General features: G+C 44.3%; 1 protein-coding gene across 2 annotated transcripts in view; it reads left to right on the forward strand.

Moving 5' to 3' along the window:
• The first annotated feature begins 200 nt into the window (after positions 1 to 200).
• The window catches only part of oca2 (oculocutaneous albinism II), a 369,117-nt gene continuing 347,748 nt past the window's right edge, over positions 201 to 21,569 (forward strand). Inside the window, exons 1-2 of one of the 2 annotated variants that reach the window (XM_052467917.1) lie at positions 201 to 419; positions 16,959 to 17,225. In XM_052467917.1, the coding sequence (XP_052323877.1) occupies positions 16,990 to 17,225 (236 nt within the window). In that variant the 5' untranslated portion in view covers positions 201 to 419; positions 16,959 to 16,989. The remainder of the gene's footprint in view (positions 420 to 16,958; positions 17,226 to 21,569) is intronic. The other variant, XM_052467907.1, reaches the window with a different exon arrangement.

Below are 21,569 nucleotides of genomic sequence, written 5' to 3' on the forward strand. Positions count from 1 at the left end.
GATAGCACCTCCTCCTCTTCTCCTCCTGGACTAGGAAAGATAGCAGCTCCAACTCTTCTCCTCCTGGACGAGGAAAGATAGCAGCTCCTCCTCCTCTCCTCCTGGACGAGGAAAGATAGCAGCTCCACCTCTTCTCCTCCTGGACGAGGAAAGATAGCAGCTCCTCCTCCTCTCCTCCTGGACGAGGAAAGATAGCAGCTCCACCTTTCCTTCTCGTTCCACCCAACCCTCCCAGTGGATAAGGAACAGAGCAGGACTGCCTTACCTCGCACACCAAGACAGAAACAACATCACTAAACTGGGGCTTTTTATGGGACAGTCCACATTTCTTGTTAGTTTTATCCGGGCACCTTCATCCTACCTATCATCAACACCATCACTATCAACAGAATTGCCCCTCACAGCATACAATTTTAAAGGTAAGATTTTTAAAAAATAATCATGTTTTTGTCATTCCATATTTGTAATCCGTGTCCTGTATCAGGTGACCATTATCAAACAGTTTAGATGAGGTTTAAATGTTGAAATGTTTAAATGTTATATGCATTCTAAAACCTTTAAAAAACTGTGTATGCGTATTTTTGTTACATGAATAAACAACAGAACATTACTATAAATTCATTCTTAGTAGTAGTAGATCTGTATGGTGTGGTGGTATGGTGTTGTAGTATAAACAACAGAACATTACTATAAATTCAATCTTTAATATATTGTGTTTGTTTAACATTGCTTACTATGTTTTGTAATTGTAGTGAGAGTCAATGAACACAGTCATCATTGAGTTGTGTTGTAGTGAGTTTAGGACTAGTAACTACAGTATAATACCGTGCCACTTAAAGCCCAGCTTGGGAACCTTTCACTAATCTCTGACAATGGAGAAAGTGCCATTCATTGACAAACAGCAGACAATTCACACATTCTGTATGGTTGATTAATCCACTGTCTCCGCAACTGATTTTCTATTTTAATTTAATACAATTTCATTGCTAGACAGTTTGCGATCATTGCGATCACTGCTTGATTTCTGAATGGTCTTAACCACAGGCACCAGGAACAGCGAAACTAATGCCCAGATACAACCAAACACCTGTATGGTGTGGTACTAGTAGATCTGTATGGGGTGGTAGCATGGTGTGGTAGTATGGTGTGGTAGTATGGTATGGTACTAGTAGATCTTTATGGGGTGGTAGTAGTAGACCTGTATGGTGTGGTACTAGTAGATCTGTATGGGGTGGTAGTATGGTGTGGTAGTAGTAGATCTGTATGGTGTGGTACTAGTAGATCTGTATGGGGTGGTAGTATGGTGTGGTAGTATGGTGTGGTAGTATGGTGTGGTAGTATGGTATGGTACTAGTAGATCTGTATGGGGTGGTAGTATGGTGTGGTACTAGTAGATCTGTATGGGGTGGTAGTATGGTATGGTATTAGTAGATCTGTATGGTGTGGTAGTATGGTGTGGTAGTAGTAGATCTGTATGGTGTGGTACTAGTAGATCTGTATGGTGTGGTAGTATGGTGTGGTAGTATGGTATGGTAGTAGTAGATCTGTATGGTGTGGTAGTATGGTGTGGTAGTATGGTGTGGTAGTATGGTATGGTAGTAGTAGATCTGTATGGGGTGGTAGTATGGTGTGGTAGTATGGTGTGGTAGTATGGTGTGGTACTAGTAGACCTGTATGGTGTGGTACTAGTAGACCTGTATGGTGTGGTACTAGTAGATCTGTATGGGGTGGTAGTATGGTGTGGTACTAGTAGATCTGTATGGGGTGGTAGTATGGTGTGGTAGTAGTAGATCTGTATGGTGTGGTAGTATGGTGTGGTAGTATGGTGTGGTACTAGTAGATCTGTATGGGGTGGTAGTATGGTGTGGTAGTATGGTATGGTATTAGTAGATCTGTATGGTGTGGTAGTATGGTGTGGTAGTAGTAGATCTGTATGGTGTGGTACTAGTAGATCTGTATGGTGTGGTAGTATGGTGTGGTAGTATGGTATGGTAGTAGTAGATCTGTATGGTGTGGTAGTATGGTGTGGTAGTATGGTGTGGTAGTATGGTATGGTAGTAGTAGATCTGTATGGGGTGGTAGTATGGTGTGGTAGTATGGTGTGGTAGTATGGTGTGGTACTAGTAGACCTGTATGGTGTGGTACTAGTAGATCTGTATGGGGTGGTAGTATGGTGTGGTACTAGTAGATCTGTATGGGGTGGTAGTATGGTGTGGTAGTAGTAGATCTGTATGGTGTGGTAGTATGGTGTGGTAGTAGTAGATCTGTATGGTGTGGTAGTATGGTGTGGTAGTATGGTGTGGTAGTATGGTGTGGTACTAGTAGATCTGTATGGGGTGGTAGTATGGTGTGGTAGTATGGTATGGTATTAGTAGATCTGTATGGTGTGGTAGTATGGTGTGGTAGTAGTAGATCTGTATGGTGTGGTACTAGTAGATCTGTATGGTGTGGTAGTATGGTGTGGTAGTATGGTATGGTAGTAGTAGATCTGTATGGTGTGGTAGTATGGTGTGGTAGTATGGTGTGGTAGTAGTAGATCTGTATGGTAGGGTAGTAGTAGATATATGTGGTGTGGTAGTATCGTGTGGTAGTATGGTGTGGTACTAGTAGATCTGTATGGTGTGGTGGTATGGTAGAATGGTGTGGTATTATGGTGTGGTAGTATAGTGTGGTAGTATGGTGTGGTAGTAGTAGATCTGTATGGTGTGGTAGTATGGTGTGGTAGTGTGGTGTGGTACTCGTAGATCTGTATGGTGTGGTGGTATGGTAGAATGGTGTGGTATTATGGTGTGGTAGTATGGTGTGGTAGTATGGTGTGGTAGTAGTAGATCTGTATGGTGTGGTAGTATGGTGTGGTAGTGTGGTGTGGTAGTCGTAGATCTGTATGGTGTGGTAGTAGTAGATCTGTATGGTGTGGTAGTAGTAGATCTGTATGGTGTGGTGGTATGGTGTGGTAGTATGGTGTGGTAGTGTGGTGTGGTAGTCGTAGATCTGTATGGTGTGGTAGTAGTAGATCTGTATGGTGTGGTAGTAGTAGATCTGTATGGTGTGGTGGTATGGTGTGGTAGTATGGTGTGGTAGTATGGTGTGGTAGTAGTAGATCTGTATGGTGTGGTAGTAGTAGATCTGTATGGTGTGGTGGTATGGTGTGGTAGTGTGGTGTGGTAGTATGGTGTGGTAGTATGGTGTGGTAGTAGTAGATCTGTATGGTGTGGTGGTATGGTGTGGTAGTATGGTGTGGTAGTAGTAGATCTGTATGGTGTGGTAGTAGTAGATCTGTATGGTATGGTAGTAGTAGATCTGTATGGTGTGGTAGTATGGTGTGGTAGTAGTAGATCTGTATGGTGTGGTAGTATGGTGTGGTAGTATGGTGTGGTAATAGTAGATCTGTATGGTGTGGTAGTAGTAGATCTGTATGGTGTGGTAGTATGGTGTGGTAGTATGGTGTGGTAGTAGTAGATCTGTATGGTGTGGTAGTATGGTGTGGTAGTATGGTGTGGTAGTAGTAGATCTGTATGGTGTGGTAGTATGGTATGGTAGTAGTAGATCTGTATGGTGTGGTAGTATGGTGTGGTAGTATGGTGTGGTAGTAGTAGATCTGTATGGTAGGGTAGTAGTAGATATATGTGGTGAGGTAGTATCGTGTGGTAGTATGGTGTGGTAGTAGTAGATCTGTATGGTGTGGTGGTATGGTAGAATGGTGTGGTATTATGGTGTGGTAGTATGGTGTGGTATTAGTAGATCTGTATGGTGTGATGGTGTGGTAGTAGTAGATCTGTATGGTGTGGTGGTATGGTGTGGTAGTCGTAGATCTGTATGGTGTGGTAGTGTGGTGTGGTAGTCGTAGATCTGTATGGTGTGGTAGTATGGTCTGGTAATAATAAATAATAATATATGCCATTTAGCAGACACTTTTATCCAAAGCGACTTAGTCATGTGTGCATACATTCTACGTATGGGTGGTCCCGGGGATCGAACCCACTACCCTGGCGTTACAAGCGCCATGCTCTACCAACTGAGCTACAGAAGGACCAGTAGTAGTAGATCTGTATGGTAGGGTAGTAGTAGATATATGTGGTGTGGTAGTATCGTGTGGTAGTATGGTGTGGTAGTAGTAGATCTGTATGGTGTGGTGGTATGGTAGAATGGTGTGGTATTATGGTGTGGTAGTATGGTGTGGTATTAGTAGATCTGTATGGTGTGGTGGTATGGTGTGGTAGTAGTAGATCTGTATGGTGTGGTGGTATGGTGTGGTAGTATGGTGTGGTAGTGTGGTGTGGTAGTCGTAGATCTGTATGGTGTGGTAGTATGGTGTGGTAGTGTGGTGTGGTAGTCGTAGATCTGTATGGTGTGGTAGTATGGTGTGGTAGTATGGTCTGGTAGTAGTAGATCTGTATGGTAGGGTAGTAGTAGATATATGTGGTGTGGTAGTATCGTGTGGTAGTATGGTGTGGTAGTAGTAGATCTGTATGGTGTGGTGGTATGGTAGAATGGTGTGGTATTATGGTGTGGTAGTATGGTGTGGTATTAGTAGATCTGTATGGTGTGGTGGTATGGTGTGGTAGTAGTAGATCTGTATGGTGTGGTGGTATGGTAGAATGGTGTGGTGGTATGGTGTGGTAGTATGGTGTGGTAGTAGTAGATCTGTATGGTAGGGTAGTAGTAGATATATGTGGTGTGGTAGTATCGTGTGGTAGTATGGTGTGGTACTAGTAGATCTGTATGGTGTGGTGGTATGGTAGAATGGTGTGGTATTATGGTGTGGTATTATGGTGTGGTAGTATGGTGTTGTAGTTTGGTGTGGTAGTATTGTGTGGTAATATGGTGTGGTAGTATCGTGTGGTAGTATGGTGTGGTACTAGTAGATCTGTATGGTGTGGTAGTATGGTCTGGTAATAATAAATAATAATATATGCCATTTAGCAGACACTTTTATCCAAAGCGACTTAGTCATGTGTGCATACATTCTACGTATGGGTGGTCCCGGGGATCGAACCCACTACCCTGGCGTTACAAGCGCCATGCTCTACCAACTGAGCTACAGAAGGACCAGTAGTAGTAGATCTGTATGGTAGGGTAGTAGTAGATATATGTGGTGTGGTAGTATCGTGTGGTAGTATGGTGTGGTAGTTGTAGATCTGTATGGTGTGGTAGTATGGTGTGGTAGTAGTAGATCTGTATGGTGTGGTAGTATGGTGTGGAAATAGTAGTAGATCTGTATGGTGTGGTAGTATGGTGTGGTAGTAGTAGATCTGTATGGGGTGGTAGCATGGTGTGATAGTATGGTGTGGTAGTAGTATATATGTATGGTGTGGTAGTATGGTGTGGTAGTCATAGATCTGTATGGTGTGGTAGTAGTAGATCTGTATGGTGTGGTAGTATGGCGTGGTAGTATGGTGTGGTACTAGTAGATCTCTATGGTGTGGTAGTATGGTATGGTAGTATGGTGTGATAGTAGAAGATCTGTATGGTGTGGTACAAGTAGATCTGTATGGTGTGGTGTATGGTGTGGTACTAGTAGATCTGTGTGGTGTATGGTGTGGTACTAGTAGATCTGTATGGTGTGGTGGTATGGTGTGGTAGTATGGTGTGGTACTGGTAGATCTGTATGGTGTGGTAGTATGGTGTGGTAGTAGAAGATCTGTATGGTGTGGTAGTATGGTGTGGTAGTAGTAGATCTGTATGGTGTGGTAGTATGGTGTGGTAGTAGTAGATCTGTATGGTGTGGTAGTATGGTGTGGTAGTATGGTGTGGTACTAGTAGATCTGTATGGTAGGGTAGTAGTAGATATATGTGGTGTGGTAGTATGGTGTGGTAGTATGGTGTGGTACTAGTAGAACTGTACGGTGTGGCGGTATGGTAGTATGGTGCAGTATTATGGTATGGTAGTATGGTGTGGTATTATGGTGTGGTAGCATGGTGTGGTACTAGTAGATCTGTATGGTGTGGTGGTATGGTGTGGTACTAGTAGATCTGTATGGTGTGGTGGTATGGTGTGGTAGTATGGTGTGGTACTGGTAGATCTGTATGGTGTGGTAGTATGGTGTGGTAGTAGTAGATCTGTATGGTGTGGTAGTATGGTGTGGTAGTAGTAGATCTGTATGGTGTGGTAGTATGGTGTGGTAGTAGTAGATCTGTATGGTGTGGTAGTATGGTGTGGTAGTATGGTGTGGTACTAGTAGATCTGTATGGTAGGGTAGTAGTAGATATATGTGGTGTGGTAGTATGGTGTGGTACTAGTAGAACTGTACGGTGTGGCGGTATGGTAGTATGGTGCAGTATTATGGTATGGTAGTATGGTGTGGTATTATGGTGTGGTAGCATGGTGTGGTAGTAGTGGATCTGTATGGTGTGGTAGTATGGTGTGGTAGTCGTAGATCTGTATGGGGTAGTAGTATGGTAGTATGGTGTGGTAGTAGTAGATATGTATGGTGTGGTAGTATGGTGTGGTAGTAGTAGATCTATATGGTGTGGTAGTATGGTGTGGTACTAGTAGATCTGTATGGTGTGGTGGTATGGTGTGGTAGCATGGTGTGGTAGTAGTAGATCAGTATGGTGTGGTAGTACAGTGTGCTAGTATGGTGTGGTAGTAGTATATATGTATGGTGTGGTAGTATGGTGTGGTAGTAGTAGATCTGTATGGTGTGGTAGTATGGTGTGGTAGAATGGTGTGGTAGTAGTAGATCTGTATGGTGTGGTAGTATGGTGTGGTAGTAGTAGATCTGTATGGTGTGTTAGTATGGTGTGGTAGTATGGTGTGGTAGTAGTAGATCTGTATGGTGTGGTAGTATGGTGTGGTCGTAGTAGATCTGTATGGTGTGGTAGTATGGTGTTGTAGTATGGTGTGGTAGTATGGTGTGGTAGTATGGTGTGGTAGTAGTAGATCTGTATGGTGTGGTAGTAGTAGATCTGTATGGTGTGGTAGTATGGTGTGGTAGAGTAAATCTGTATGGTGTGGTAGTATGGTGTGGTAGAGTAAATCTGTATGGTGTGGTAGTATGGTGTGGTAGTAGTAGATCTGTATGGTGTGGTAGTATGGTGTGGTAGTAGTATATATGTATGGTGTGTTAGTATGGTGTGGTAGTATGGTGTGGTAGAGTAAATCTGTATGGTGTGGTAGTATGGTGTGGTAGTAGTAGAGCTGTATGGTGTGGTAGTATGGTGTGGTAGTAGTAGATCTGTATGGTGTGGTAGTATGGTGTTGTAGTATGGTGTTGTAGTATGGTGTGGTATTATGGTGTGGTAGTAGTAGATCTGTATGGTGTGGTAGTAGTAGATCTGTATGGTGTGGTAGTATGGTGTGTTAGTATGGTGTGGTAGTATGGTGTGGTAGAGTAAATCTGTATGGTGTGGTAGTATGGTGTGGTAGTAGTAGATCTGTATGGTGTGGTAGTATGGTGTGGTAGTAGTAGATCTGTATGGTGTGGTAGTAGTAGATCTGTATGGTGTGGTAGTATGGTGAGGTAGTATGGTGTTGTAGTATGGTGTGGTAGTAGTAGATCTGTATGGTGTGGTAGTAGTAGATCTGTATGGTGTGGTAGTATGGTGTGGTAGTAGTAGATCTGTATGGGGTGGTAGTATGGTGTGGTAGTAGTAGATCTGTATGGTGTGGTAGTATGGTGTGGTAGTAGTAGATCTGTATGGTGTGGAAGTATGGTGTGGTAGTGTGGTGTGGTAGTAGTAGATCTGCATGGTATGGTAGTAGTAGATCTGTATGGTGTGGTAGTATGGTATGGTAGTAGTAGATCTGTATGGTGTGGTAGTATGGTGTGGTAGTATGGTGTGGTATTATGGTGTGGTAGTATGGTGTGGTAGTAGTAGATCTGTATGGTAGGGTAGTAGTAGATATATGTGGTGTGGTAGTATGGTGTGGTAGTATGGTGTGGTACTAGTAGATCTGTATGGTGTGGTGGTATGGTAGAATGTTGTGGTATTATGGTGTGGTAGTATGGTGTGGTAGTATGGTGTGGTAGTATGGTGTGGTAGTGGTAGATCTGTATGGTGTGGTAGTATGGTGTGGTGGTATGGTGTGGTACTAGTAGATCTGTATGGTAGGGTAGTAGTAGATATATGTGGTGTGGTAGTATCGTGTGGTAGTATGGTGTGGTAGTTGTAGATCTGTATGGTGTGGTAGTATGGTGTGGTAGTAGTAGATCTGTATGGTGTGGTAGTATGGTGTGGAAATAGTAGTAGATCTGTATGGTGTGGTAGTATGGTGTGGTAGTAGTAGATCTGTATGGGGTGGTAGCATGGTGTGATAGTATGGTGTGGTAGTAGTATATATGTATGGTGTGGTAGTATGGTGTGGTAGTCATAGATCTGTATGGTATGGTAGTAGTAGATCTGTATGGTGTGGTAGTATGGTGTGGTACTGGTAGATCTGTATGGTGTGGTAGTCGTAGATCTATATGGTGTGGTAGTATGGTGTGGTAGTATGGTGGTAGTATGGTGTGGTACTAGTAGATCTGTATGGTGTGGTAGTATGGTGTGGTGGTATGGTGTGGTAGTATGGTGTGGTAGTAGTAGATCTGTATGGTGTGGTAGTATGGCGTGGTAGTATGGTGTGGTACTAGTAGATCTCTATGGTGTGGTAGTATGGTATGGTAGTATGGTGTGATAGTAGAAGATCTGTATGGTGTGGTACAAGTAGATCTGTATGGTGTGGTGTATGGTGTGGTACTAGTAGATCTGTGTGGTGTATGGTGTGGTACTAGTAGATCTGTATGGTGTGGTGGTATGGTGTGGTAGTATGGTGTGGTACTGGTAGATCTGTATGGTGTGGTAGTATGGTGTGGTAGTAGTAGATCTGTATGGTGTGGTAGTATGGTGTGGTAGTAGTAGATCTGTATGGTGTGGTAGTATGGTGTGGTAGTAGTAGATCTGTATGGTGTGGTAGTATGGTGTGGTAGTATGGTGTGGTACTAGTAGATCTGTATGGTAGGGTAGTAGTAGATATATGTGGTGTGGTAGTATGGTGTGGTAGTATGGTGTGGTACTAGTAGAACTGTACGGTGTGGCGGTATGGTAGTATGGTGCAGTATTATGGTATGGTAGTATGGTGTGGTATTATGGTGTGGTAGCATGGTGTGGTACTAGTAGATCTGTATGGTGTGGTGGTATGGTGTGGTACTAGTAGATCTGTATGGTGTGGTGGTATGGTGTGGTAGTATGGTGTGGTACTGGTAGATCTGTATGGTGTGGTAGTATGGTGTGGTAGTAGTAGATCTGTATGGTGTGGTAGTATGGTGTGGTAGTAGTAGATCTGTATGGTGTGGTAGTATGGTGTGGTAGTAGTAGATCTGTATGGTGTGGTAGTATGGTGTGGTAGTATGGTGTGGTACTAGTAGATCTGTATGGTAGGGTAGTAGTAGATATATGTGGTGTGGTAGTATGGTGTGGTACTAGTAGAACTGTACGGTGTGGCGGTATGGTAGTATGGTGCAGTATTATGGTATGGTAGTATGGTGTGGTATTATGGTGTGGTAGCATGGTGTGGTAGTAGTGGATCTGTATGGTGTGGTAGTATGGTGTGGTAGTCGTAGATCTGTATGGGGTAGTAGTATGGTAGTATGGTGTGGTAGTAGTAGATATGTATGGTGTGGTAGTATGGTGTGGTAGTAGTAGATCTATATGGTGTGGTAGTATGGTGCGGTACTAGTAGATCAGTATGGTGTGGTGGTATGGTGTGGTAGTATGGTGTGGTAGTAGTAGATCAGTATGGTGTGGTAGTACAGTGTGCTAGTATGGTGTGGTAGTAGTATATATGTATGGTGTGGTAGTATGGTGTGGTAGTAGTAGATCTGTATGGTGTGGTAGTATGGTGTGGTAGAATGGTGTGGTAGTAGTAGATCTGTATGGTGTGGTAGTATGGTGTGGTAGTAGTAGATCTGTATGGTGTGTTAGTATGGTGTGGTAGTATGGTGTGGTAGTAGTAGATCTGTATGGTGTGGTAGTATGGTGTGGTCGTAGTAGATCTGTATGGTGTGGTAGTATGGTGTTGTAGTATGGTGTGGTAGTATGGTGTGGTAGTATGGTGTGGTAGTAGTAGATCTGTATGGTGTGGTAGTAGTAGATCTGTATGGTGTGGTAGTATGGTGTGGTAGAGTAAATCTGTATGGTGTGGTAGTATGGTGTGGTAGAGTAAATCTGTATGGTGTGGTAGTATGGTGTGGTAGTAGTAGATCTGTATGGTGTGGTAGTAGTATATATGTATGGTGTGTTAGTATGGTGTGGTAGTATGGTGTGGTAGAGTAAATCTGTATGGTGTGGTAGTATGGTGTGGTAGTAGTAGAGCTGTATGGTGTGGTAGTATGGTGTGGTAGTAGTAGATCTGTATGGTGTGGTAGTATGGTGTTGTAGTATGGTGTTGTAGTATGGTGTGGTATTATGGTGTGGTAGTAGTAGATCTGTATGGTGTGGTAGTAGTAGATCTGTATGGTGTGGTAGTATGGTGTGTTAGTATGGTGTGGTAGTATGGTGTGGTAGAGTAAATCTGTATGGTGTGGTAGTATGGTGTGGTAGTAGTAGATCTGTATGGTGTGGTAGTATGGTGTGGTAGTAGTAGATCTGTATGGTGTGGTAGTAGTAGATCTGTATGGTGTGGTAGTATGGTGTGGTAGTATGGTGTTGTAGTATGGTGTGGTAGTAGTAGATCTGTATGGTGTGGTAGTAGTAGATCTGTATGGTGTGGTAGTATGGTGTGGTAGTATGGTGTGGTAGTATGGTGTGGTAGTAGTAGATCTGTATGGTGTGGTAGTATGGTGTGGTAGTATGGTGTGGTAGTATGGTGTTGTAGTATGGTGTGGTAGTAGTAGATCTGTATGGTGTGGTAGTATGGTGTGGTAGTATGGTGTGGTAGTATGGTGTGGTAGTAGTAGATCTGTATGGTGTGGTAGTATGGTGTGGTCGTAGTAGATCTGTATGGTGTGGTAGTATGGTGTTGTAGTATGGTGTGGTAGTATGGTGTTGTAGTATGGTGTGGTAGTAGTAGATCTGTATGGTGTGGTAGTAGTAGATCTGTATGGTGTGGTAGTATGGTGTTGTAGTATGGTGTGGTAGTATGGTGTGGTAGTATGGTGTGGTAGTAGTAGATCTGTATGGTGTGGTAGTAGTAGATCTGTATGGTGTGGTAGTATGGTGTGGTAGTAGTAGATCTGTATGGTGTGGTAGTATGGTGTGGTAGTATGGTGTGGTAGTATGGCGTGTCCACAAGGATGTCACATTACTAGAGGCTGAGGGCCAGCCAGGGGGTCATGTGACTTCTCTCTGCCTCAGGGGGCCTCGGCTTCGAAGGTCGGAGTTTCTGAATGAGGACCAAGTGTGCATGCTGACACACAATGGTAGTAGCTGATTGTTGTGATCACATGATGGGGCAGCCCATGTCTAGACCACATGGATCAGCTTATGATTCCCCTGGGGATCTCACACAGTCAGATTTCCTGGCTCATTATACCTGCCAGCCCACAATTCTCCAACACTACTTAATTGGCAATCTCACACAGGCAGGCCTCTCTCTGTTAACTCTAGTCTAGGGCAGGCCTCTCTCTGTTAACTCTAGTCTAGGGCAGGCCTCTCTCTTAACTCTAGTCTAACGCAGGCCTCTCTCTGTTAATTCTAGTCTAGGGAAGGCCTCTCTCTGTTAACTCTAGTCTAGGGCTGGACTCTATGTTAACTCTAGTCTAGGGCAGGCCTCTCTCTGTTAACTCTAGTCTAGGGCAGGCCTCTCTCTTTGTTAACTCTAGTCTAGGGCTGGACTCTGTTAACTCTCGTCTAGGGCAGGCCTCTCTCTCTGTTAACTCTAGACTAGGGCAGGCCTCTTTCTGTTAATTCTAGTCTAGAGCAGGCCTCTCTCTCTGTTAACTCTCGTCTAGGGCAGGCCTCTCTCTCTGTTAACTCTCGTCTAGTACAGGCCTCTCTGTTAATTCTAGTCTAGGGCAGGCCTCTCTCTGTTAACTCTAGTCTAGGGCAGGCCTCTCTCTGTTAACTCTAGTCTAGGGCAGGCCTCTCTCTCTTAACTCTAGTCTAACGCAGGCCTCTCTCTCTGTAAACTCTAGTCTAGGGCAGGCCTCTCTGTTATTTCTAGTCTAGGGCAGGCCTCTCTCTTAACTCTAGTCTAGGGCAGGCCTCTCTCTCTTAACTCTAGTCTAGGGCAGGCCTCTCTCTCTCTTAACTCTAGTCTAGGGCAGGCCTCTCTCTCTGTAAACTCTAGTCTAGGGCAGGCCTCTCTCTCTTAACTCTAGTCTAGGGCAGGCCTCTCTCTCTGTTAACTCTAGTCTAGGGCAGGCCTCTCTCTCTGTTAACTCTAGTCTAGGGCATGCCTCTCTCTCTGTTAACTCTAGTCTAGGGCAGGCCTCTCTCTCTGTTAACTCTAGTCTAGGGCTGGACTCTCTGTTAACTCTAGTCTAGGGCAGGCCTCTCTCTTAACTCTAGTCTAGGGCAGGCCTCTCTCTTAACTCTAGTCTAGGGCAGGCCTCTCTCTTAACTCTAGTCTAGGGCAGGCCTCTCTCTCTGTAAACTCTAGTCTAGGGCAGGCCTCTCTCTCTGTTAACTCTAGTCTAGGGCTGGACTCTCTCTTTGTTAACTCTAGTCTAGGGCTGGACTCTGTTAACTCTAGTCTAGGGCAGGCCTCTCTCTCTGTTAACTATAGTCTAGGGCAGGCCTCTCTCTCTGTTAACTCTAGTCTAGGGCAGGCCTCTCTCTTTGTTAACTCTAGCCTAGGGCTGGCCTCTCTTAACTCTAGTCTAGGGCAGGCCTCTCTCTCTGTTAACTCTAGTCTAGGGCAGGCCTCTCTCTTTGTTAACTCTAGTCTAGGGCAGGCCTCTCTCTTAACTCTAGTCTAGGGCAGGCCACTCTCTCTGTAAACTCTAGCCTAGGGCAGGCCTCTCTCTCTGTAAACTCTAGTCTAGGGCAGGCCTCTCTCTCTGTAAACTCTAGTCTAGGGCTGGACTCTGTTAACTCTAGTCTAACGCAGGCCCCTCTCTCTGTAAACTCTAGTCTAGGGCTGGACTCTGTTAACTCTAGTCTAACACAGGCCTCTCTCTCTGTTAACTCTAGTCTAGGGCTGGACTCTGTTAAATCTAGTCTAACGCAGGCCTCTCTCTCTGTTAACTTTCGTCTAGGGCAGGCCTCTCTCTCTGTTAACTCTAGTCTAACGCAGGCCTCCCTGTGTGTCTTAACGCTAGTCTAGTGATAACGGCCAAAGAAGGAAAGGAAATACTGTAATGCCTTTTGGCCTAAACTGTATCCTTAACCTACAATTTGAATCTGTAGCCTAACCTATAGGCCTAATTTTTAGTGTTGTTTTGACCTATAGACCTAATCTGTAGTGTCGTTTTGACCTATAGGCCTAATCTGTAGTGTAACTTTAACCTATAGAAATAATCTATAGTGTATTTTTAACATATAGGCCTAATCTGCAGTGTAGTTTTGATTTGAAACATTTCTCCGAGCAGGCCTTTCTAATCGACCTGGCCGGGGTATCCTGGAATGACATTGACCTCATCCCGTCAGTAGATGATGCCTGGCTATTCTTTAAAAGTGCCTTTTTCACCATCTTAAATAAACATGCCCCTCTCAAAAAATGTATAACTAGGAATAGATATAGTCCTTGGTTCACGCCGGACCTGTCCGCCCTTGACCAGCACAAAAACATCCTGTGGTGTTCTGCATTAGCATCGAATAGCCCCGGTGATATGCAGCTGTTCAGGGAAGTTAGGAACAAATATACACAGGCAGTTAGAAACGCTAAGGCAAATTTGCATCCTGTAGTACTAACTCAAAAAAGTTCTGGGACACTGTAAAGTCCATGGAGAATAAGAACACCTCCTCCCAGCTGCCCACTGCTCTGAGGCTAGGAAACACTGTCATCACAGATAAATCCACTATAATTGAGAATGTCAATAAGCATTTCTCTACGGCTGGCCATGCTTTCCACATGGCTACCCCTACCCCGGTCAACAGCCCGGCACACTCCACAGCAACCGGAGGGACAGTCTCTATGGGTGTGCCACAGGGTTCAATTCTCGGGCCGACTCTCTTTTCTGTATACATCAATGATGTTGCTCTTGCTGCTGGTGATTCTCTGATCCACCTCTACGCAGACGACACCATTCTGTATACTTCTGGCCCTTCTTTGGACACTGTGTTAACTAACCTCCTGACAAGCTTCAATGCCATACAACTCTCCTTCTGTGGCCTCCAACTGCTCTAAAACGCAAGTAAAACTAAATGCATGTTATTCAATCGATCACTGCCCGCACCTGCCCGCCCGTCCAGCATCACTACTCTGGACGGCTCGGACTTAGAATATGTGGACAACTACAAATACCTGGATGTCTGGTTAGACTGTAAACTCTCCTTCCAGATTCACATTAAGCATCTCCAATCCAAAATTAAATCTAGAATCAGCTTCCTATATCGCAACAAAGCATCCTTCACTCATGCTGCCAAACATACCCTCGTAAAACTGACTATCATACCGATCCTCGACTTCGGTGATGTCATCTATAAAATAGCCTCCAACACTCTACTCATCAAACTGGATGCAGTCTATCACAGTGCCATCCGTTTTGTCACCAAAGCCCCATACACTACCCACCATTGCGACCTGTACGCTCTCATTGGTTGGCCCTCGCTTCATACTCGCCGCCAAACCCACTGGCTACAGGTTATCTACAAGTCTCTGCTAGGTAAAGCCCTGCCTTATCTCAGCTCACTGGTCACCATAGCAGCACCCACTCGTAGCACGCACTCCAGCAGGTATATCTCACTGGTCACCCCAAAAGCCAATTCCTCCTTTGGTCGTCTTTCCTTCCAGTTCTCTGCTGCCCATGACTGGAACGAATTGCAAAAATCTCTGAAGCTGGGGACTCACATCTCCCTCACTAGCTTTAAGCACCAGCTGTCAGAGCAGTTTACAGATCACTGCACCTGAACATAGCCCATCTGTAAACAGCCCAACTACCTACCTCGTCCCCATACTGGTTTTTATTTATTTATTTATTTTGCTCCTTTGCACCCTAGTATCTCAACCTGCACATTCACCTTCTGCCGATCTACCATTCCAGTGTTTAATTGCTATATTGTAATTACTTCGCCACCATGGCCTATTTATTTCCTTAACTTACCTCATTTGCACTCACTGTATATAGACTTTTAGTTTTCTTTTGTTCTACTGTATTATTGACTGTATGTTTTGTTTATTCCATGTGTAACTCTGTGTTGTTGTATGTGTCAAATTGCTACGCTTTATCTTGTCCAGGTCGCAGTTGCAAATGAGAACTTGTTCTCAACTAGCCTACCTGGTTAAATAAATAAATAAATAATCATTTATAAGTCTAATCTGTAGTGTCGTTTTGACCTATAGGCCTAATCTGTAGTGTTGTTTTGACCTATAGGCCTAATCTGTAGTGTCATTTTGACCTATAGGCCTAATCTGTAGTGTTGTTTTGACCTATAGGCCTAATCTGTAGTGTCATTTTGACCTATAGGCCTAATCTGTAGTGTCATTTTGACCTATAGGCCTAATCTGTAGTGTAGTTTTGACCTATAGGCCTAATCTGTAGTGTCGTTTTGACCTATAGGCCTAATCTGTAGTGTCATTTTGACCTATAGGCTTAATCTGTAGTGTCATTTTGACCTATAGGTCTAATCTGTAGTGTCATTTTGACCTATAGGCCTAATCTGTAGTGTCGTTTTGACCTATAGGCCTAATCTGTAGTGTCGTTTTGACCTATAGGCCTAATCTGTAGTGTCATTTTGACCTATAGGTCTAATCTGTAGTGTCGTTTTGACCTATAGGCCTAATCTGTAGTGTTGTTTTGACCTATAGGCCTAATCTGTAGTGTCATTTTGACCTATAGGTCTAATCTGTAGTGTCGTTTTGACCTATAGGCCTAATCTGTAGTGTTGTTTTGACCTATAGGCCTAATCTGTAGTGTCATTTTGACCTATAGGTCTAATCTGTAGTGTCGTTTTGACCTATAGGCCTAATCTGTAGTGTTGTTTTGACCTATAGGCCTAATCTGTAGTGTCATTTTGACCTATAGGCCTAATCTGTAGTGTCGTTTTGACCTATAGGCCTAATCTGTAGTGTTGTTTTGACCTATAGGCCTAATCTGTAGTGACATTTTGACCTATAGGTCTAATCTGTAGTGTCGTTTTGACCTATAGGCCTAATCTGTAGTGTCATTTTGACCTATAGGCCTAATCTGTAGTGTCGTTTTGACCTATAGGCCTAATCTGTAGTGTTGTTTTGACCTATAGGCCTAATCTGTAGTGTCGTTTTGACCTATAGGCCTAATCTGTAGTGTCGTTTTGACCTATAGGCCTAATCTGTAGTGTCGTTTTGACCTATAGGCCTAATCTGTAGTGTCATTTTGACCAATAGGCCTAATCTGTAGTGTCGTTTTGACCTATAGGTCTAATCTGTAGTGTCATTTTGACCTATAGGCCTAATCTGTAGTGTCATTTTGACCTATAGGCCTAATCTGTAGTGTCGTTTTGACCTATAGGTCTAATCTGTAGTGTCATTTTGACCTATAGGCCTAATCTGTAGTGTCGTTTTGACCTATAGGTCTAATCTGTAGTGTCATTTTCACCTATAGGTCTAATCTGTAGTGTCGTTTTGACCTATAGGCTTAATCTGTAGTGTCATTTTGACCTATAGGCCTAATCTGTAGTGTCGTTTTGACCTATAGGCCTAATCTGTAGTGTCGTTTTGACCTATAGGCCTAATCTGTAGTGTCATTTTGACCTATAGGTCTAATCTGTAGTGTCGTTTTGACCTATAGGCCTAATCTGTAGTGTCGTTTTGACCTATAGGCCTAATCTGTAGTGTCGTTTTGACCTATAGGCCTAATCTGTAGTGTCGTTTTGACCTATAGGCCTAATCTGTAGTGTGGCCTAAAACAAATCCCATTTATTTTTATTGGTCTGTGTCTCTCCTTCTCTCTGTCTAGACCCTGTGTGGGACTACTCTCCAGTCTCAACATGTATCTGGAAAATAAGAGCGACCTGGACCTGAAGTCCCCAGCAGCAGCCCCTGGCCTCCAGGGAAGGTCCAGTCTGAGGACAGCGGAGGCGGTGGCAGGGGGCTACGGCGAGGTGGCGGGGAACTTTGGAGGTCTGCGTCTGCTGGAGGGGTTCTCAGGAAGGATAGAGTCTCAGAAACTCCAACAGGCCTCCGCCAGATCCCCGGGGAGCTGTGTTATGCATGCTGAAGACAGGTGGGAACAACCTTAGCTGGAGTCTGTGTCCAAAATGGCTCATTTACATTTTACAGGTACAGGTGAAGTCAGAAGTTTACATACACTTAGGTTGGAGTCATTAAAACTAGTTTACATAAACTTAGGTTGGAGTCATTAAAACTAGTTTACATAAACTTAGGTTGGAGTCATTAAAACTAGTTTACATAAACTTAGGTTGGAGTCATTAAAACTAGTTTACATAAACTTAGGTTGGAGTCATTAAAACTAGTTTACATACACTTAGGTTGGAGTCATTAAAACTAGTTTACATACACTTAGGTTGGAGTCATTAAAACTAGTTTACATACACTTAGGTTGGAGTCATTAAAACTAGTTTACATACACTTAGGTTGGAGTCATTAAAACTAGTTTACATACACTTAGGTTGGAGTCATTAAAACTAGTTTACATACACTTAGGTTGGAGTCATTAAAACTTGTTTTTCAACCACTCCACAAATTTCTTGTTAACAAACTATAGTTTTGATAAGTTGGTTAGGACATCTACTTTGTGTATGACACAAGTAATTTTTCCAACAATTGTTTACAGACAGGTTATTTAACCTATAATTCACTGTATCACAATTCCAGTGGGTCAGAAGTTTACATTCACTAAGTTGACTGTGCCTTTAAACAGCTTGGAAAATTCCAGAAAATAATGTCATGGCTTTAGAAGCTTCGGATAGGCTAATTAACATAATTTGAGTCAATTGGAGGTGGACCTGTGGATGTATTTCAAGGCCAACCTTCAAACTCAGTGCCTCTTTGCTTTACATCATGGGAAAATCAAAAGAAATCAGCCAAACGCCTGAAGGTACCACGTTCATCTGTACAAACAATAGTACGCAAGTATAAACACCATGGGACCACGCAGCCGTCATACCGCTCAGGAAGGAGACGTATTCTGTCTCCTAGAGATGAACGTACTTTGGTGCGAAAAGTGCAAATCAATCCCAGAACAACAGCAAAGGACCTTGTGAAGATGCTGGAGGAAATAGGTACAAAATTATCTATATCCACAGTAAAACGAGTCCTATATCGACATTCCCCTGAAAGGCCGCTCAGCAAGGAAGAAGCCACTGCTCCAAATGGACAAAGATCCCAAGCCTACATCCAAAGTTGTGGCAAAATGGCTTAAGGACAACGAAGTCATGGTATTGGAGTGGCCATAACAAAGCCCTGCACCTCAAACCTATAGAACATTTGTGGGCAGAACTAAAAAAGTGTGTGCGCGCAAGGAGGCCTAAAAACCTGACTCAGTTACACCAGCTCTGTCAGGAGGAATGGGCCAAAATTCACCCAACCTATTGTGGGAAGCTTGTGGAAGGCTACCCGAAACGTTTGACCCAAGTTAAACAATTTAAAGGCAATGCTACCGAATACTAATTGAGTGTATGTAAACTTCTGGCCCACTGGGAATGTGATGAAAGAAATAAAAACTGAAATAAGTAATTCTCTCTACTATTATTCTGACATTTCACATTCTTAAAATAAAGTGGTGATCCTAACTTACCTAAGACAGGGAATCGTTACTATGATTAAATGTTAAGGAATTGTGAAAAACTGATTTTAAATGTATTCGGCTAAGGTGTTTGTAAACTTCCGATTTCAACTGTACATTTTAGTCATTTATCAGCCGCTCTTATCCAGAGCAACTTGAAGGAGCAATTAGGGTCGAGCACATCCGGTAGTCAGCTCGGTTCCTGGTAGTCCATCTGTGATCTGTCTGGCAGAGGTGACCTCTGTGATCTGTCTGGCAGAGACTAGATCTGTGATCTGTCTGGCAGAGACAACGTCTGTGATCTGTCTGGCAGAGACTAGATCTGTCTGGCAGAGTCTAGATCTGTGATCTGTCTGGCAGAGACTAGATCTGTGATCTGTCTGGCAGAGACTAGATCTGTGATCTGTCTGGCAGACACTAGATCTGTGATCTGTCTGGCAGACACTAGATCTGTGATCTGTCTGGCAGAGACTAGATCTGTGATCTGTCTGGCAGAGACGACCTCTGTGATCTGTCTGGCAGAGACGACCTCTGTGATCTGTCTGGCAGAGACAGGACACCTGATAGACAGCACAGGACACCTAAGACAGGACAGGACACCTGAGACAGGACAGGACACCTGATAGACAGGACAGGACACATGATAGACAGGACACCTGATAGACAGGACAGGACACCTGATAGACAGCACAGGACACCTGATAGACAGGACAGGACACATGATAGACAGGACACCTGATAGACAGCACAGGACACCTGATAGACAGGACAGGACACCTGATAGACAGGACAGGACACCTGATAGACAGGGCAGGACACCTGATAGACAGGGCAGGACACCTGATAGACAGCGCAGGACACCTGATAGACAGGGCAGGACACCTGATAGACAGGGCAGGACACCTGATAGACAGCGCAGGACACCTGATAGACAGGACACCTGATAGACAGCACAGGACACCTGATAAACAGGACAGGACACCTGATAGACAGCACAGGACACCTGATAGACAGGACAGGACACCTGATAGACAGGACAGGACACCTGATAGACAGGACAGGACACCTGATAGACAGCACAGGACACCTGATAGACAGGACAGGACACCTGATAGACAGGACACCTGATAGACAGTGCAGGACACCTCATAGAGAGGACAGGACACCTCATAGACAGGACACCTCATAGACAGCACAGGACACATGCTAAACAGGACAGGACACCTGATAAACAGCACAGGACACCTGATAGACAGGACAGGACACCTGATAGACAGGACAGCACACCCGATAGACAGGGCGGGACACCTCATAGACAGCGCAGGACACCTCATAGAGAGGACAGGACACCTGATAGACAGGACACCTGATAGACAGCACAGGACACCTGATAGACAGGACAGGACATGTGATAGACAGGATATAGGCTCCACAGAACAGGACACCTGATAGACAGGACACCTGAGCGACAGGATATGGGCTACACAGGACAGGACACCTGATAGACAGGACAGGACACCTGATAGACAGGACAGGACACCTGATAGACAGGACAGGACACCTCATAGACAGGACAGGACACCTGATAGACAGGACAGGACACCTGATAGACAGGACAGGACACCTCATAGACAGGACAGGACATGTGATAGACAGGATATAGGCTCCACAGGAAAGGACATCTGATAGACAGGACACCTGATAGACAGGATATAGGCTCCACAGAACAGGACACCTGATAGACAGGACACTTGAGAGACAGGATATGGGCTACACAGGACAGGAGACCTGATAGACAGGACAGGACACATGATAGACAGGACACCTGATAGACAGGACAGGACACCTGTGTATCTGTAATGTATACACAGGGAGTCAGGAAGCAGGTGCAGAAGGTTGAATAATAATAAACATGAAGATGATCACAACCGGAGCAGCGTATTGAACGTAAACACTACTGCCTGAAGACTGAGGCTACTGAGGGCTAAATAAAGGGAGAATACTCAGGGCCGTGAGGAAGTCCAGGTGTGTGTAACGATGGGGAGGAGGTGTGTGTAACGATGGGGAGGAGGTGTGTGTAACGATGGGGAGGAGGTGTGTGTAACGATGGGGAGGAGGTGTGTGTAATGATGGGGAGGAGGTGTGTGTAACGATGGGGAGGAGGTGTGTGTAATGATGGGGAGGATGTGTGTGTAATGATGGGGATGAGGTGTGTGTAATGGTGGGGATGAGGTGTGTGTAATGATGGGGAGGAGGTGTGTGTAACGATGGGGAGGAGGTGTGTGTAATGATGGGGAGGAGGTGTGTGTAATGATGGGGAGGAGGTGTGTGTAATGATGGGGAGGAGGTGTGTGTAATGATGGGGAGGAGGTGTGTGTAATGATGGGGAGGAGGTGTGTGTAATAATGGGGAGGAGGTGTGTGTAATGATGGGGAGGAGGTGTGTGTAATGATGGGGAGAAGGTGTGTGTAATGATGGGGAGGAGGTGTGTGTAATGATGGGGAGGAGGTGTGTGTAATGATGGGGATTGTGTAATCTAGCACTCTGTAATACCGTCAAAAAATTTGGCACAATAATCCACATAATCCAATAACGTTTTTGGTCAATGTGGTGGAGATGTTGTTGGGCTTTTGGAAAGAAAGACCGTTGTCATCTTCTAATCAAACAAGGTCACATCCTATTTGTGCCATGGGCGGGCTAATTGCCCCATTTACATATGTTTTGTCTCTAAGCAGCCCCCCCCCCCACCGCCTGTCTCCACCACCTTTATCAATGATTAGAAATACCTGTTTGTGCTGCAGAGCTGTATATCTGTGGGGTTAT

The sequence above is a fragment of the Oncorhynchus keta genome, chromosome 1, assembly GCF_023373465.1.
Source record: "Oncorhynchus keta strain PuntledgeMale-10-30-2019 chromosome 1, Oket_V2, whole genome shotgun sequence".
NCBI lineage: Eukaryota > Metazoa > Chordata > Actinopteri > Salmoniformes > Salmonidae > Oncorhynchus > Oncorhynchus keta.